This window comes from Rhinoderma darwinii, chromosome 2 (genome assembly GCF_050947455.1).
Source record: "Rhinoderma darwinii isolate aRhiDar2 chromosome 2, aRhiDar2.hap1, whole genome shotgun sequence".
Classification (NCBI taxonomy): Eukaryota; Metazoa; Chordata; class Amphibia; order Anura; family Rhinodermatidae; genus Rhinoderma; species Rhinoderma darwinii.
The window spans coordinates 438,185,387-438,201,753 of record NC_134688.1 but is presented as its reverse complement, the minus strand read 5'-3'; the positions used below and the strand labels follow the sequence as shown (position 1 = coordinate 438,201,753).

At 43.7% G+C, this 16,367-nt stretch overlaps 1 protein-coding gene across 1 annotated transcript in view; it reads left to right on the top strand.

Annotated features, from left to right (window-relative positions):
* The window catches only part of LOC142741531 (uncharacterized protein C3orf38 homolog), a 34,268-nt gene extending 21,791 nt beyond the window's left edge, over positions 1-12,477 (top strand). Inside the window, exon 4 of the mRNA XM_075850913.1 lies at positions 10,554-12,477. Within this exon, the coding sequence (XP_075707028.1) occupies positions 10,554-11,006 (453 nt within the window). The 3' untranslated portion in view covers positions 11,007-12,477. The remainder of the gene's footprint in view (positions 1-10,553) is intronic.
* The last annotated feature ends 3,890 nt before the right edge of the window (positions 12,478-16,367 follow it).

The window sequence follows — 16,367 nt, the reverse complement described above, 5'->3', positions numbered from 1 at the left end:
TAATGCTGTTTTCCGCAGCAGACATTCCGGACTAAAAACTGCACCACAAATGGTTGCGTTTTTTTTCGTCCGTAATTCCCTGTGGAGTACAGCACTGATACGTTGTGTGCTTTTACGCAGCATGTCCACCCTGTGTGAACATAGCCTAATATTGATGGTTTATCCTTTACAATATTGTGCCACACGTCAGAACGCACTCCATGTTTCAGACTGATGCTCAATATTCAAATTTTGAAGGGAAGACTGAACAAGTGGCAGCTACTCCCTACATGCCCAATATGGTAAGGATATCATGTACAATAATTGTGAGATTTTTAAAGATATTTTTTTAGTGTGGTATTGTATTTTGCTGGCCAATTATACCAGCATAAAATCAGTTTCTAGATATTCTATGAAACATTCTTAAAGGATCCGATAAGTTTTGAAAAATGGCCACGTAAAAAAAACGGCCGCGAAAAAGAAGTGCAGGTCACTTCTTGGGACGTTTTTGGAGCCGTTTTTCATAGACTCTATTGAAAACAGCTCCAAAAACAGCCGTGAAAAACGCTGCGAAAAACATGAGTGGCTTAAAATACGTCCAAAAATCAGGAGCTGTTTAACCTTTTTGAGTTTGCGTGTGAACATACCCTTAGGGTACAGTATGTTCAAACGCTAAACAAAAAATGGCTGTAAAATACAGAGCTTTTTTCCAGGGAAAACAGCCTCTGAATTTCAGTCATTTTTGAAACCTCAAACGTTTTTTGCCGCCGTATTTTGGAGCTGTTTTTCTATTGACACAATGAAAAACGGCTCCAAAATTGTCTCAAGAAGTGACATGCACTGAAAACAGGCAAAAAAATAAATCCATGTGAACATACCATTATAGTGAGGGTGCACTCACACGTGGCATATTTTCTATAGTAAAACTACAATGTATGCCTATGGGAAAAATATTCTGCAACTCAAACAGATTTCCCTAGTTTTTGAGTTGCAAATATATTTTTTATATAGGCATTTAGTGTAACGTTTTCGGCAGCGTATGTTTACGCTGCAAAAATACAAAGCAAGTACGCTATGTATGACTGCACTCTAAGGGTATGTTCACACGGCCAAATTTCAGACGTATACGAGGCGTATTATGCCTCGTTTTACGTCTGAAAATAGGGCTGCAATACGTCGGCAAACATCTGCCCATTCATTTGAATGGGTTTGCCGACGTACTGTGCAGACGACCTGTAATTTACGCGTCGTCGTTTGACAGCTGTCAAACGACGACGCGTAAATTTACTGCCTCGGCAAAGAAGTGCAGGGCACTTCTTTGCCACGTAATTTGACCCGTTCTTCATTGAAATCAATGAAGCACGGCTCAAGGTTTACGAGCGTCTCAGACGCCTCGTAAATTCAGAGGAGGAGCTTTTACGTGTGAAACGAGGCAGCTGTTAACAGTCTGTCTTTTCACACGTAACTGCCTCTCAGCGTGTGAACATACCCTTATAGGCACAACTTTAGGCATGAGCGGGCCCGCGCCGCCCCTGTGCTTGCAACAGCCACATTCAATTGTATCTGCGTCCTCAGGACACAGATACAATTGAATGCTAAAGGCTGCTGGCCACTTTAGACCTGCAGGCTATAAGGCACTGGGAAGACTCCTTGCGCAGACCGGCATGATGATGTAACTGTATCACGCTGGCCTGCGCATGCGTCCCGTCTGGAGTCTGTGCAGCACTCTGTCCGTCGCGGGAAAGGGGCAAGGTAAGTACAAGTTTTTTTTGTTGGTGGGCTGTGTGGCACTATATATAAGGGGAGGGGGAGCTGTGTGGCATCATATACAAGGAGGTCTGTGAGGCACTATATACAAGGGGAGGGCTGTGTGGCACTATATACAAGGGGAGGCTGTGTGGCACTATATACAAGGGGCAGGGCTGTGTGGCGCTATCTACAGGGGGCTGTGTGTGGCACTATAGACAAGGGGCTGTATGTGGCGCTATCTACAGGGGATGCTGTGGCGCTATATACAGGGGGCACAAAGGGTTCGTGGTTGCTGATGGGGCACTTATTATTGTGTCGAGCACTGTTACAATCTGGGGCACTGTGGATTACGAGTTTATTTAGAGGATGGGGTATAAGTGTGGAGGGTGCTGGAAAATCAAGAAACCAACATGTCTGTGTGTCAAATTCTACAGAGATGAGTCGTGGCTGGAATAAGTCATCACAGTGGTCTGGGCAGGATGGAGAAAAAAAAGGAAATTAAACGACTAATCAGAGAAAAAAAATCACCTGTGAGTTACTGGATATAAATGGGCTGTAATCACTTATATGGGGTGAAGAACCCCTGTGTATAACTGGCATCCAATGGCGGATTATAATATGGGCGGTTCGGGCGGTCGCCCGGGGCCCGAGGCTGCCAGGGGGCCCATCGGGGCCCGAGGCTGCCATGGGGCCCATCGCGGCCCGAACCGCACACAAACTTCAAAAACTATGCAGCGCTGCCCGCTACCAACTGAATCTGCGTCCGCAGGACGCAGATTCAGTTGGGTTGAATGCTGGAGCCTCGCCCCAGCATTCACTCTGCCGTGAGCGGCTCGGTGCAGGCAGGCGCGATGTAGTGACGTCATCGCGCCTGTCTGCACGGAGTCACTCACAGCACAGTGCAGAGGAGGAGAAGCATCCCCCACCGTCGTGGGAACCGGGATAGGTAAGTAATTATGTTTTCTTTTTTATTAGGTACGTACATATGGGGCATTATGCTGTGTCAGCTATGGGGCATTATACTGTGTCAGCTATTGGGATATTATACTGTGTCAGCTATGGGGCATTATGCTGTGTCAGCTATGGGGCATTATACTGTGTCAGCTATGGGGCATTATGCTGTGTCAGCTATGGGGCATTATACTGTGTCAGCTATGGGGCATTATACTGTGTCAGCTATGGGGCATTATACTGTGTCAGCTATGGGGATATTATACTGTGTCAGCTATGGGGCATTATGCTGTGTCAGCTATGGGGCATTATACTGTGTCAGCTATGGGGCATTATACTGTGTCAGCTATGGGGCATTATACTGTGTCAGCTATGGGGCATTATACTGTGTCAGCTATGGGGCATTATGCTGTGTCAGCTATGGGGATATTATACTGTGTCAGCTATGGGGATATTATACTGTGTCAGCTATGGGGCATTATGCTGTGTCAGCTATGGGGCATTATACTGTGTCAGCTATAGGGCATTATACTGTGTCAGCTATGGGGCATAATACTGTGTCAGCTATGGGGCATTATACTGTGTCACCTCTATGGGGCATTATACTGTGTCACCTCTATGGGGCATTATACTGTATCACCTCTATGGGGCATTATACTGTGTCAGCTATGGGGCATTATACTGTGTCACCTATGGGGCATTATACTGTGTCACCTCTATGGGGCATTATACTGTGTCACCTCTATGGGGCATTATACTGTGTCACCTCTATCGGGCATTATACTGTGTCACCTCTATGGGGCATTATACTGTGTCACCTCTATGGGGCATTATACTGTGTCGCAGCTATGGAGGCATTATACTGTGTCGCAGCTATGGAGGCATTATACTGTGTCGCAGCTATGGGGGCATTATACTGTGTTGCAGGTATGGGGACATTATACTGTGTCGCAGCTATGGAGGCATTATACTGTGTCACAGCTATGGGGATATTATACTGTGTCGCAGCTATGGAGGCATTATACTGTGTCACAGCTATGGGGACATTATACTGTGTTGCAGCTATGGAGGCATTATACTGTGTCAGGGTATGTTCACACGGCCAAATTTCAGACGTATACGAGGCGTATTTTGCCTCGTTTTACGTCTGGAAATACGTCTCAAATACGTCGTCAAACATCTGCCCATTACTTTCTATGGGTATAACGCTGTATTGTCCACACGACGCGTCATTTTACGCGTCGTACGGCAATTACGACGCGTAAAATTACGCCTCGTAAAAAGAAGTGCAGGACACTTCTTTGGACGTTTTTGGAGCTGTTTTCTCATAGACTCCAATGAAAACAGCTCCAAAAACGGACGTAAAAAATGCTGCGAAAACGGCGTGTAAACGCCGCGAAAAATGTGAGTTGGTAAAAAAACGTCTGAAAAGCAGGGTCTGTTTTCCCTTGAAAACAGCTCTGGATTTTCAGACGTTTTTGTTGACTACGTGTGAACATACCCTCACAGCTATGGGGACATTATACTGTGTCGCAGCTATGGAGGCATTATACTGTGTCGCAGCTATGGGGATATTATACTGTGTCGCAGCTATGGAGGCATTATACTGTGTCGCAGCTATGAAGGGCATTATACTGTGGGGGCAGCTATGGGTGGCAATATACTATGGGGGCAGCTACGGGGGACATTATACTGAGCAATTACAAGAGCTGCAGGTCCAAGGGGGGAGACGCTGTGTAGCACAATATACAAGGGGGGATTGTTGTATAGCACCATTATAGAAGGGAGCGCTGTGTATCACTATATCTAAGGGGGATTGCTGTGTAGCACTATATACAAGAGGGGGAGGGCTATGTGACACTATTTACAGAGGGGGAGGACTGTGTAGCGCTATTTACAGGGGGCTGTGTGTGGTGCTATCTACAGTGTTTGACACAATTATATTCAGGGGCGCAGTCTATGGTGCTATAATATTTAGGGGCACAGTGTTTGTACTATTTTATTCAGGGGCGCAGTGTTTGGTGCTATTATATTTAGGGGCACAGTGTGTGGCACCATGATAATATTATCTTTGTTTATAGGTGTGGAAATGTTGGAAAAGTGAGGAGCCAAAGACATCTGAGTGGCAAATTCTGCAGAAATGGGTCATGGCCGGGAAAAGTCGACATGAAGTCTGGATTGGATGGAGAAGAGGAAAAAAACTACCTCGTCACCTGTGAGTCACTAGATTTATAGACAATCTGTCATCTCTACTGACATGTTTATTATAGGAAATCCTTGTATTTCACAAAGTCTTTGTGCAGTCCAGGACTAATAGACAAATAAGTGTTACTATTCCCCTTGTCAGGAGAATGTGTACCTACACGGCGCGATACTGTCAGCGATGGTTGGAGACTGTCAGTATGTGGGGACACAGCCTTTTGACAAGGGGAGTAGTAACACCCATTTGTGTTAACAATAGTTACAGGGCGGCGGTGGAGAAGGGGGGCCCAACTATGGGTAACAGCCCAGGGCCTATGGTCTACTTAATCCGCCACTGCTGGCATCTACCATAATACGCTCACTATATGGTGGTAATATTGGTCATTATATAATTGTTTTTATTCAGTAACAGTAGGGTGGTATTATTCAGACACTATGTGGTTATTGTGTGGCGGTATTATTCAGTAACAGTATGGGGGCATTATTCATTCACTATCTAATTATGGTGTGGTGGTATTATTCAGTTACAGTATGGGGGTATTAATCAGAAACGGTATGGTGGTATTCTTCAGTCTCTATGTGGTTATGGGGTGGCGGTATTTTTCAGTAATAGTATGGGGGTATTATTCAGTCACTAAGTGGTTACGGTGTGGCGGTATTATTCAATAAGGCCACATTCACATGAGCATGAATCACGTCCGTGTGCTGTGCGTTGAAACAACACACAGCACACGGACCCATTGATTTCAATGGGGCCATTCAAACATGCGTGATTTTTCACGCAGCGAGAGTCCACTGAGTGAAACTCCCTGCATCTCCTGTATTGTTGCGTTATCACGCACCTACGTGCCAATTGAAGTCAATGGGCGCGTGAAACCACGCACCGCACGCGGATGCACATGCGTGTGTGTTGCGTGATTTGCCCATCAATTCAGTTGAAAGTAATAAAAAAAAAGGAAAAGATGGGCTTTGCGAGCGCGTGAATAACGCATGCCACTCACAACGCACACAACGCAGCATGTCCACCCTGTGTGAACATAGCCTAATATTGATGGTTTATCCTTTCCAATATTGTGCCACGCGTCAGAATGCACTCCATGTTTCAGACTGATGCTCAATATTCAAATTTTGAAGGGAAGACTGAACAAGTGGCAGCTACTCCCTACATGCCCAATATGGTAAGGATATCATGTACAATAATTGTAAGATTTTTAAAGATATTTTTTAGTGTGGTAATGTATATTGCTGGCCAATTATACCAGCATAAAATTAGTTTCTAGTGGCCATTGATAATAGGATATTGTGCACTAGATATTCTATGGAACATTCTAAAAGGATCCGATAAGTTTTGAAAATGGCCACGTAAAAAAACCGCCGCGAAAAAGAAGTGCAGGTCACTTCTTGGGACGTTTTTGGAGCCGTTTTTCATAGACTCTATTGAAAACAGCTCCAAAAACAGCCGTGAAAAACGCTGCGAAAAACGTGAGTGGCTTAAAATACGTCCAAAAATCAGGAGCTGTTTAACCTTTTTGAGTTTGCGTGTGAACATACCCTTAGGGTACAGTATGTTCAAACACTAAACAAAAAACGGCTGTAAAATACAGAGCTTTTTTCCGGGGAAAACAGCCTCTGATTTTCATCTCCTGTATTGTTGCGTTATCACGCTCCTACGTGCCAATTGAAGTCAATGGGCGCGTGAAACCACGCACCGCACGCAGATGCACATGCGTGTGTGTTGCGTGATTTGCCCATCAATTCAGTTGAAAGTAATAAAAAAAAAGGAAAAGATGGGCTTTGCGAGCGCGTGAATAACGCATGCCACTCACAAAGCACACAACACTTATGCATAATGCAACACCCACGGACCCGATTCACGTGCGTTTTTCATGCGCGTGAAACGGATACGCCCGTGTGAATGAGGCCTAACAGTATGGGGGTATTATTCAGTCACTATGTGGTGAGGGTGTGGTAGTATTATTCAGTCTTCGTATGGGGGTATTATTCAGTCACTATGTGGTTATGGTGTGGCGGTATTATTCAATAACCGTATGGGGTATTATTCAGTCAATATGTGGTTATGGTGTGGCGGTATTATTCAGTATCAGTATGGGGGTATTATTCAGTCACTATGTAGTTGTTTTGTGGTGGTATTATTCAGTAACAATATAGGGGTATTATTCAGTCACTATGTGGTAATGGGTTGGAGGTATTATTCAGTAACAGTATGGGGTATTGTTCAGTAACAGTATGGGAGTATTATTCAGTCACTATGTGGTGAGGGTGTGGTGGTATTATTCAGTCATCGTATAGGGGTATTATTCAATCACTATGTGGTTATGGTGTGGCGGTATTATTCAGTATTTGTATGGGGTATTATTCAGTCACTATATGGTTATGGTGTGGCAGTATTATTCAGTAACAGTATGGGGTATTATTCAGTCACTATGTTGTTATAGTGTGGTGGTATTATTCAGTTACAGTATGGATTATTATTCAGTCACTATGTGGTCATGATGTGGGGGTATTATTCAGTAACAGTATGGGGGTATTATTCAGTCATTATGTGGTTATGGGGTGGCGGTATTATTCAGTAACAGTATGGGGGTGTTATTCAGTCACTATACGGTTATGGTGTGGCGGTATTATTCAGCATTCGTATGGGGGTATTATTCAGTCACTGTGGTTATGATGTGGTGGTATTCAGTAACAGTATGGGGGTATTATTCATTCACTATGTGGTTATGGTGTGGCGGTATTATTCAGTAACAGTATGGGGTATTATTCAGTCACTATACGGTTATGGTGTGGCGGTATTATTCAGCATTCGTATGGGGGTATTATTCAGTCACTGTGGTTATGGTGTGGAGGTATTCAGTAACAGTATGGGGGTATTATTCAGTCACTATTTGGTTATGGTGTAGAGGTATTATTCAGTATCACTATGGGGGTATTATTCAGTCACTATATCGTTATAGTTTGGCGGTATTATTCAGTATCAGTATGGGGGTATTATTCACTCACTCTGTGGTTATGGTTTGGCGGTATTATTTGGACCTTATATTGTGTTATTGTTGGTAATATTGGTCTTATAATAGTAAGTTGTGTTCAGTAACAGTATGCAGGTAATATTTCATCTGGTATAGTAGTATGATTTAATAACTGTATATATGGTAGATAATTTTTTGTGTGAGAGGGGGACATATGCTTTGGGGCTTGCAACACTCCTAGATGCACTAGAAATCAGCGATGCAGTTCTCTGCACTTCGACTTCTGAATTTACTGCATTATTGATACAGTAATTCAGCATTTGGGGTCCCATTTTTAACTTTGTCCAAGGCCACACTGTGTCTAAAACCGACCTTGCATATACACCAATGTGCCCACAGACTTTAATGGACAAACTTATGCCAAAAGGGGATCCCGCAGCCCCAACTGCTCTTTTTCAATACAACTACAAAAAAAGTATGCTGCACAGTATACTACTTTTGCTCAAAGGGTTAATCTTCTGCAGGAATTTCCAGAACTGGAGCGATGGAGCAGGGGGGGGGGGGGGGGGGCACTTCAGGGAGTGAACATCTACTAGTTTATTTTTGTTATGCGATAACCCCTTTAACCTGTCAAGGACCGCATGCAATAACTGTACGATGCATGGTCCAGGGCTTTAAACCTTTGTCATTGTAAAAAAAAATCGAGCAGGAGCAGGTTGGGTGTCCATCTGTCTGGAGACCCGAAATAGAAGTGATTATTTCAGCTTACACAGTGCTCAATGGGGGGAAAGATGAATCTGTCTAACAGAAAACTTATTTTGTTGCCCATTGCAACTAACCGCAACACTGCTTTTATTTCTCAGGGTATGTTCACACGGCAACGCAAAATACGTCTGAAATTATGGAGCTGTTTTCAGCAGAAAACAGCTCCTGAATTTCAGATGTTTTTACAAATGCACTCGTTTTTCGCGGCATCAATTACGGACGTAATTGGAGCTGTTTTTCAATGGAGTCAATGAAAAAACGCTCCATTTACGTCCCAAGAAGTGTCCTGCACTTCTTTGACGCGGGCGTAATTTTTGACAGCGACGCGTAAAATGACAGCTCTTCTGCACAGAACATCGTAAGACCCATTGCAAGCAATGGGCAGATGTTTGCCGACATATTGGAGCCGTCTTTTCTTTATTCAGTCACTATACGGTTATGGTGTGGCGGTATTATTCAGCATTCGTGTGGGGGTATTATTCAGTCACTATATGGTTATGGTGTGGAGGTATTCAGTAACAGTATGGGGGTATTATTCAGTCACTATGTGGTTATGGTGTAGAGGTATTATTCAGTTTCACTATGGGGGTATTATTGGAGCCGTCTTTTCAGGCGTAATTCGAGGAGTAAAACGCGTCCATTACGTCTGAAAATAGGTCGTGTGCACATACCCTCATAGTGCTCTAAATTTTATAACTTTTTGTAATGCAATGAATAAGCTTCTTTTTTTTTTTGTTGCTAAAACCTTTATACTCCTTTAATCATAGATAAAGGTTCTCCAATGGTGTCCTATATAGCGTACTTGTCAATTTAAATGTTTATTTTTGTATATTAATCAACTAATTTTCATTGTGAACATATGGGGTATTATTCAGTCACTATGTGGTTATAGTGTGGCGGTATTATTCAGTAACAGTATGGATTATTATTCAGACACTATGTGGTCATGGTGTGGCGGTATTATTCAGTAACAGTATGGGGTATTATTCAGTCACTATACGGTTATGGTGTGGCGGTATTATTCAGCATTCGTGTGGGGGTAGTATTCAGTCACTATGTGGTTATGATGTGGTGGTATTCAGTAACAGTATGGGGGTATTATTCAGTCACTATGTGGTTATGGTGTAGAGGTATTATTCAGTATCACTATGGGGGTATTATTGGAGCCGTCTTTTCAGGCATAAATCGAGGCGTAAAACGCGTCCATTACGTCTGAAAATAGGTCGTGTGCACATACCCTCATAGTGCTCTAAATTTTATAACTTTTTGTAATGCAATGAATAAGCTTCTTTTTTTTTTGTTGCTAAAACCTTTATACTCCTTTAAACATAGATAAAGGTTCTCCAATGGTGTCCTATATAGCGTACTTGTCAATTTAAATGTTTATTTTTGTATATTAATCAACAAATTTTTATTGTGAACATTAAAGCGACCCTCTGGTTTTACATAAAAATTTAACCTAAGCTGGGGAATGCATAGTTAATTTACCTGGTACCCTCTGTTTTGCGTGTTGTGCTGCCAATACATCAATTTCCATGTCCCTTTTCTTTCATCCAAGATGGCTGCAGCGCTTCTCAAACTACCCGATGCACATTGTGCTTCGGCAGTCCAACGAACTCTGCCCTGTTGTCCGATTGGCTAGCATTGCTCACGTGAGAGGCACCCAGGAATGGGGGGGGGGGGGAATCGGTGGCACAACAGGCGAAACGGAGGGAACAAGGGAAAATACCTTTGCAATCTCCAGCTAAGGTTATATTTTAATGTAAAAGTCAAGGATCGCTTCAAATAATATCCATAAATTATGCATATAATATATAATATTGGTGTATTTTTAATACATTACAGTAAGACCCATATAGCTTAGCTGAAACCCAGGATGAATGTCCGTCTTGCCCCGGCTTATTTTGCATTTGTTTACAGGAGGCAGACGATCCATCGTGTATTTGGCCAATTCACTGTGAAAAGTTTGCGAAAGATTTCTGTGAATGGTTCTACCCTCTCCTGAACTCCCAATATCCATCATCCGGACTGCAGAATAAAGACTGGGGCCCTCAGCACTTCCTGGAGGATGCCGCACTTCATCTCACGTACATGTCCGCCAAGAGACAGTACAATGGTGGCAGAAATGCAAGTTCACGTTTACTTGCTCTCATACAAGAAGATAAACTTATTTTTCAACCAAATATTACAAATAGGGGAGTAAAGTGTGAGAGGTCCCTTAAAGGTATGGTAGTAGCAGTGGCTGGTACAATCTTCAGGAATAAGTCCTACGTGGGTACATTTGATCAGGTCTTTAAAATAGTAGGCAATACTAGAGATAACAATTGGAAGATACAACAGAGTGAATTGAAAATCTCGAAAATAAGTCCTTAGGAATTTGTATCAAAAACAGTATAATGTTCTACTGTAGTGAGAGCTATAAGTCCCTGGGGGATGCCCATGCCTTATGGCTGCCCTAGTAAAAGCGTGCCTACTTAAAGACAGAATCTTTGTTTCTATCATATTATGTATATACAGGGCCGGCCTTAGGATAGATGGCACCCGTGCAAAATATTCTTTCGGCGCTCCACCCCATCATAAAAAAAATGCCCCATAAAAAAGTATAATGCCCCCCCCCACAGTATAATGGCCTATATAGTGCCCCCACAGAGTATAATGCCCCTTTAGTGGCCCCCATACAGTATAATAATAATATTTAATAATATAATATATTATAACCCCTTAAAAGTAACAGTACTTTGTCCTCTCATTGTGCCCACACAGTATTATGCCCCCTAAGTGCCACACACAGTACATTGCCCCCTGTACTGCTCCTACACAATATAATGTCCGCTTAGTGGCCTCCACATAGTATAATGCCCCCCTCCCCTGGCTCCCACTCACATCCCCCCCTTGTAGATAGTGCCCCCTTGTAGATTGTGCCATACAGCCTCCCTGTAGACAGTGCGATAACCCCCCACCTCCTCCTTGTAGACCATGCCATACAGCCCCCCACCTTCCACTTGTAGACCGTGCCCTACAGCCCCCCAACTCCCGCTTTGTAGACAGTGCCCCGAAACAAAAAAAATTGTACTCATCTAGGCCCCGTTCCCACGACTAACTGAGCTGTACACAACGCCGACGATGGGATCCTTGTGTAGGCCGGAGTGATCCTGTAGCCTAGTACAGAGTTTCCCAACCATTTCGGACTTGAGGCACCCCTGGAAAAAAAATCAGCCCCCACTCACAGTAAAATGACCATCAGCCCGCCACTCACATTGAAATGACCATCAGCCCCCCACTCACAGTAAAATGACCATCAGCCCCCCACTCTTACTAAAATGACCATCAGCCGGCCACTCACAGATGCCCCCTGTAGATAGTGCCACACAGCCCCTTGAAGGTACTGCCACACAGTCCCTTGTAGGTAGTGCCACACAGCCCCCCTGTAGGTAGTGCCGTGCAGCCCTCTGTAGATAGTGCCACACAGCCCCTTGTAGGTAGTGTCACATAGCCCCTTGTAGGTATTGCCACACAGCCTCTTTTAGGTAGTGCCACACAGCCCCGTGGTAGGTAGCACCCCCCTCCTTCCTGTAAATAGCGCCACTGTAGCTTCCTGAAGGAGCAGAATCCCCGTGTGGCTGGGGATTCCGCTACTGGATGGAGCGCTTGATGACTCTGTCCCGTCCGGCAACTCTGTGGACAGGGATTCCGCTTCAGGAGCTATGGCTGCTACAGCGGTAGCGATGCCACTGGGAGAAGAAGCGCCCGGGCAGAGAGGCAGCTGCTGAGTTGCCAGCCCGGGCACTTCGGAAACACAAGCAGGAGAAGGGGGCCAGCGCAGCGCACCCTTCCATCTGCTGGAGTGGTGCGACCTGTGCAATGACACAGGTCGCACACCCCTAAGGCCGGTTCTGTGTATTTATAAGCTAAACACAAATAAGTAGAGCTACTGGATACGTCTTCAAGACCTGGAGCAAGAAGAGCTACTGCTGGACCCTAGGTGAATATACAGGTATATATACTTGGACTGTTGTATATTATCTTTCTATTCTGCACTGTCACACTGAGAATATGTTGTCTGAAGCCCATGAGAGTCTTGCAAAGCTACAGCAGTTCTGAGCAACTGGGAGCCATGCTGAGAACAATGAAACAGGCTGCACCACAGCATTTCATTGTGTCTAATAATCACCAAGGGGTGTGATGGTTTACAGAGCTAGCAGATGCACCCAAGCCCTGTTGTCTGAGGGGACCCAAAAATCCCACTGCAATTTTAAGAGACATCAATATCCTAAATGGCACATGGTAGGTGGAAGACACTGTTACACATTTTGCAATGGAGCCTCAAGATACTTACTTATACACCTCTGTAAGTCCCACCACGCTTTTAACAGCTACTGGGCTCATACTATATATGTTAAAACATTGTAGATAAAGCACTACGGTGCATTTTCACATTAAATATTATTTAATTTGCAAAGGATCACAGCTGGTTGGGTAACTAATGCAATATATGCATTGCTTGAAAAAAATTGTGTCCAAAAATACTGTAAAATCACATTTTTATGTAATAAAACATGATGAAAAATAGATGACAAAGATGAATCCTTCCATTAACTATAAAAATCTAATCTACCCGCCACTCAGTCCCTGCGTACTTGCACAGCCCGTCCAAGGCGACGGCGTACAACTGGGCGACGGTCCCTACGCTCAATATGGGCACGACAGACAAACAAGACAAGGGAACACAAAAGAAAAGGAATGTGGGGCAGTTGCCCACGGCAACACCGTGAGCAACAGAGTAGTGGACGAGCCGAGTCAAAACCAAGAGTGTACGTGGTAACAAATGCAGAGCAGGAGAATAGTCAGTCAAGCCAGGGTCAATATGAAGCAGAGGTCAATGGTAACAGCAGGAACAGCAGAGTCAGGAAAGCAAGAGAATCACAGGCAAAGGACAAGCAGCAAATTAAGGTATAAGTGGACCAAGGGCGGGAGCTAGAACCGTCAGGCTGCGATATGCTCTCCCACTCCTCAGCCTACCAGCCTGAGTGGTAGCAGATCGAGTCACTCTAGCAGACCTAGGAACAGATGCAGGCTGATTAACCACGGGCGTCGACACAGAAGCTGTGTCAGGGAAATCCTTCACAGGTCTTTCTTCAGCATTTTATCTATTCAATGGTATCTTAGTTGTCTTTTGCAAGATTATGGGCCTAGTTTGGTCTACATAGAGGCTGAAAGCTTCTCAGTGGACTCTAAAGCATGTGCCACTTTCCAAGTAGAGGTGGCGTAAAACATCTGGCCTATTCTGGGATGAGAGGTAAAGATGACTTTCTAGACTTCAAGCAGTAGACTTGAACACATTCATGCAGTAACTTTGATGAGGCCAGTCCCAACTGGGAAAGAGCAAATTGCATGTTAAAGAGGCTCTGTCACCAGATTTTGCAACCCCTATCTGCTATTGCAGCAGATCGGCGCTGCAATGTAGATTACAGTAACGTTTTTATTTTTAAAAAACGAGCATTTTTGGCCAAGTTATGACCATTTTTTGTATTTATGCAAATGAGGCTTGCAAAAGTACAACTGGGCGTGTTGAAAAGTAAAAGTACAACTGGGCGTGTATTATGTGTGTTACATCTGGGCGTGTTTACTACTTTTACTAGCTGGGCGTTGTGTATAGAAGTATCATCCACTTCTCTTCAGAACGCCCAGCTTCTGGCAGTGCAGACACAGCCGTGTTCTCGAGAGATCACGCTGTGACGTCACTTCCCCAGGTCCTGCATCGTGTCAGACGAGCGAGGACACATCGGCACCAGATGCTACAGATGATTCTGTAGCAGCATCGGCGTTTGCAGGTAAATCGATGTAGCTACTTACCTGCAAACGCTGATGCTGCTGCAGAATCAACTGTAGCCTCTGGTGCCGATGTGGCCGACACGATGCAGGACCTGTGAGTGACGTCACAGATCTGCACTGCCAGAAGCTGGGCGTTTTGAAGAGAAGTGGATGATACTTCTTTCTCATCAGAACGCCCAGCTAGTAAAAGTAGTAAACACGCCCCGATGTACGCACATAATACACGCCCAGTTGTACTTTTACTTTTCAACACGCCCAGTTATACTTTTGCAAGCCTCATTTGCATAAATACAAAAATGGCCATAACTTGGCCAAAAATGCTCGTTTTTTAAAAATAAAAACGTTACTGTAATCTACATTGCAGCGCCTATCTGCTGCAATAGCAGATAGGGGTTGCAAAATCTGGTGACAGAGCCTCTTTAACTATGGCCTAGTGAGATGAGAAATAAACTAAGTGGTGGAAATTATCAACTGTGAGTCAATGAATTTGATTTTTTGTGACAGAAATGATATGTCACATCCTGGTTGTCTATTCCAAGGTCTTGCTTGGTCTGCATAGAGGCCAATAGATTATCAGTGTCTACTAAACTTGCTAATAGGATAAAGGGAAGTGAGGACATCATAGAGTGAGGTTAACAGTTGAATTTAAATCTTCAGCATAGATTATTCTATTGTACCTTTAACGATAATAATTTCTAGTGTAAAATATTACTTTATTGTTAAAATAAAAACTATTGACCAATAAATAACTTTTAGAAGTTATTTACCAGCCAAATGCTTTAAAAATGTCTGGTATTTTATGAAGCTTTGATGCAGCCATTTCTCTATGTCCATATACGAAAATTTGGTATCCTCTATCCTTAGTCAATGACACATATACCAAAAAATCCATACCCATGTACAGCAGAATGTTGTCCCATGGCATCTAGGCTTTGTATTGCAAGAAACTGGACCTTGTTTTGAGAGCATTACAGTTGATAGGTTTCAGGCACCCTTTAGGCTACAAGTTGTGGTGTAAAAATACTGGCCTACTCTGGAGCAAGGGGGAATGGTATTACCTGTTTCCAAACAACAGGCCTATATACGATCTTGCTGCAAAATCCAATGACATGAGTCTTCCTTCAGAGGGAAGTAGCTGGACATCAGCTGTGACCTAGTAAGGGCCTGTTCACATCAGCGTTGTCCTTCCGTTGAGGCATTCCATCGGAGGTTTCCGTCAGATTAACCCCTCAACGGAAAGGCAAACGGAAACCTTAGCTTCCGTTTCCCTCACCATTGATCTCAATGCTGAGGGAAACGTTGTTAATGGTTTCCGTTGGTCACCGTTGTGTCAGGGTTCCGTTGTTTTGATGGAACCAATAGCGAAGTTGACTATTAACAAAATATGTCAACCATCAAATTCAAATGTATCTGTATTGGCTTCCAACATCTGCAGAGATATAGACCACAGGCCTAATCCCGGTTCTTCTGTTGGCCAGTTGCTTTATGCCACATAAGTGATGTGCCATAATACAACTGGCCTAAGCCGGTGACATAGGGAGTGGTGTTTTTTTTTCTCTTTCAGCAGTGGTGATGGACATAGTCGTGCTGGGAGATCCAGAGTCCGATCTGTGAAGGAGAGGCGATACATACTACCAGGACATAGGAATGAAGGTGTGGATCAGAAAACAACTGGATATATCATAAATGTATCTCTATAACATAATATTGAATGTTATAGTATATATAGTATTAGTTGTATTATTGCATTGGTCCATGGTTGTAGAACTGATCGCCTTTTCTTGGGGTCAAGAAGGAATTTTCTCCATGCCCCAATTTGGCTAAATGTGTTCAAGTCTTTTTTACTTCTACTCGATCAAGAGTTTTAGATGTCGGGATTGTACTCCAATAAATCATGTTTAA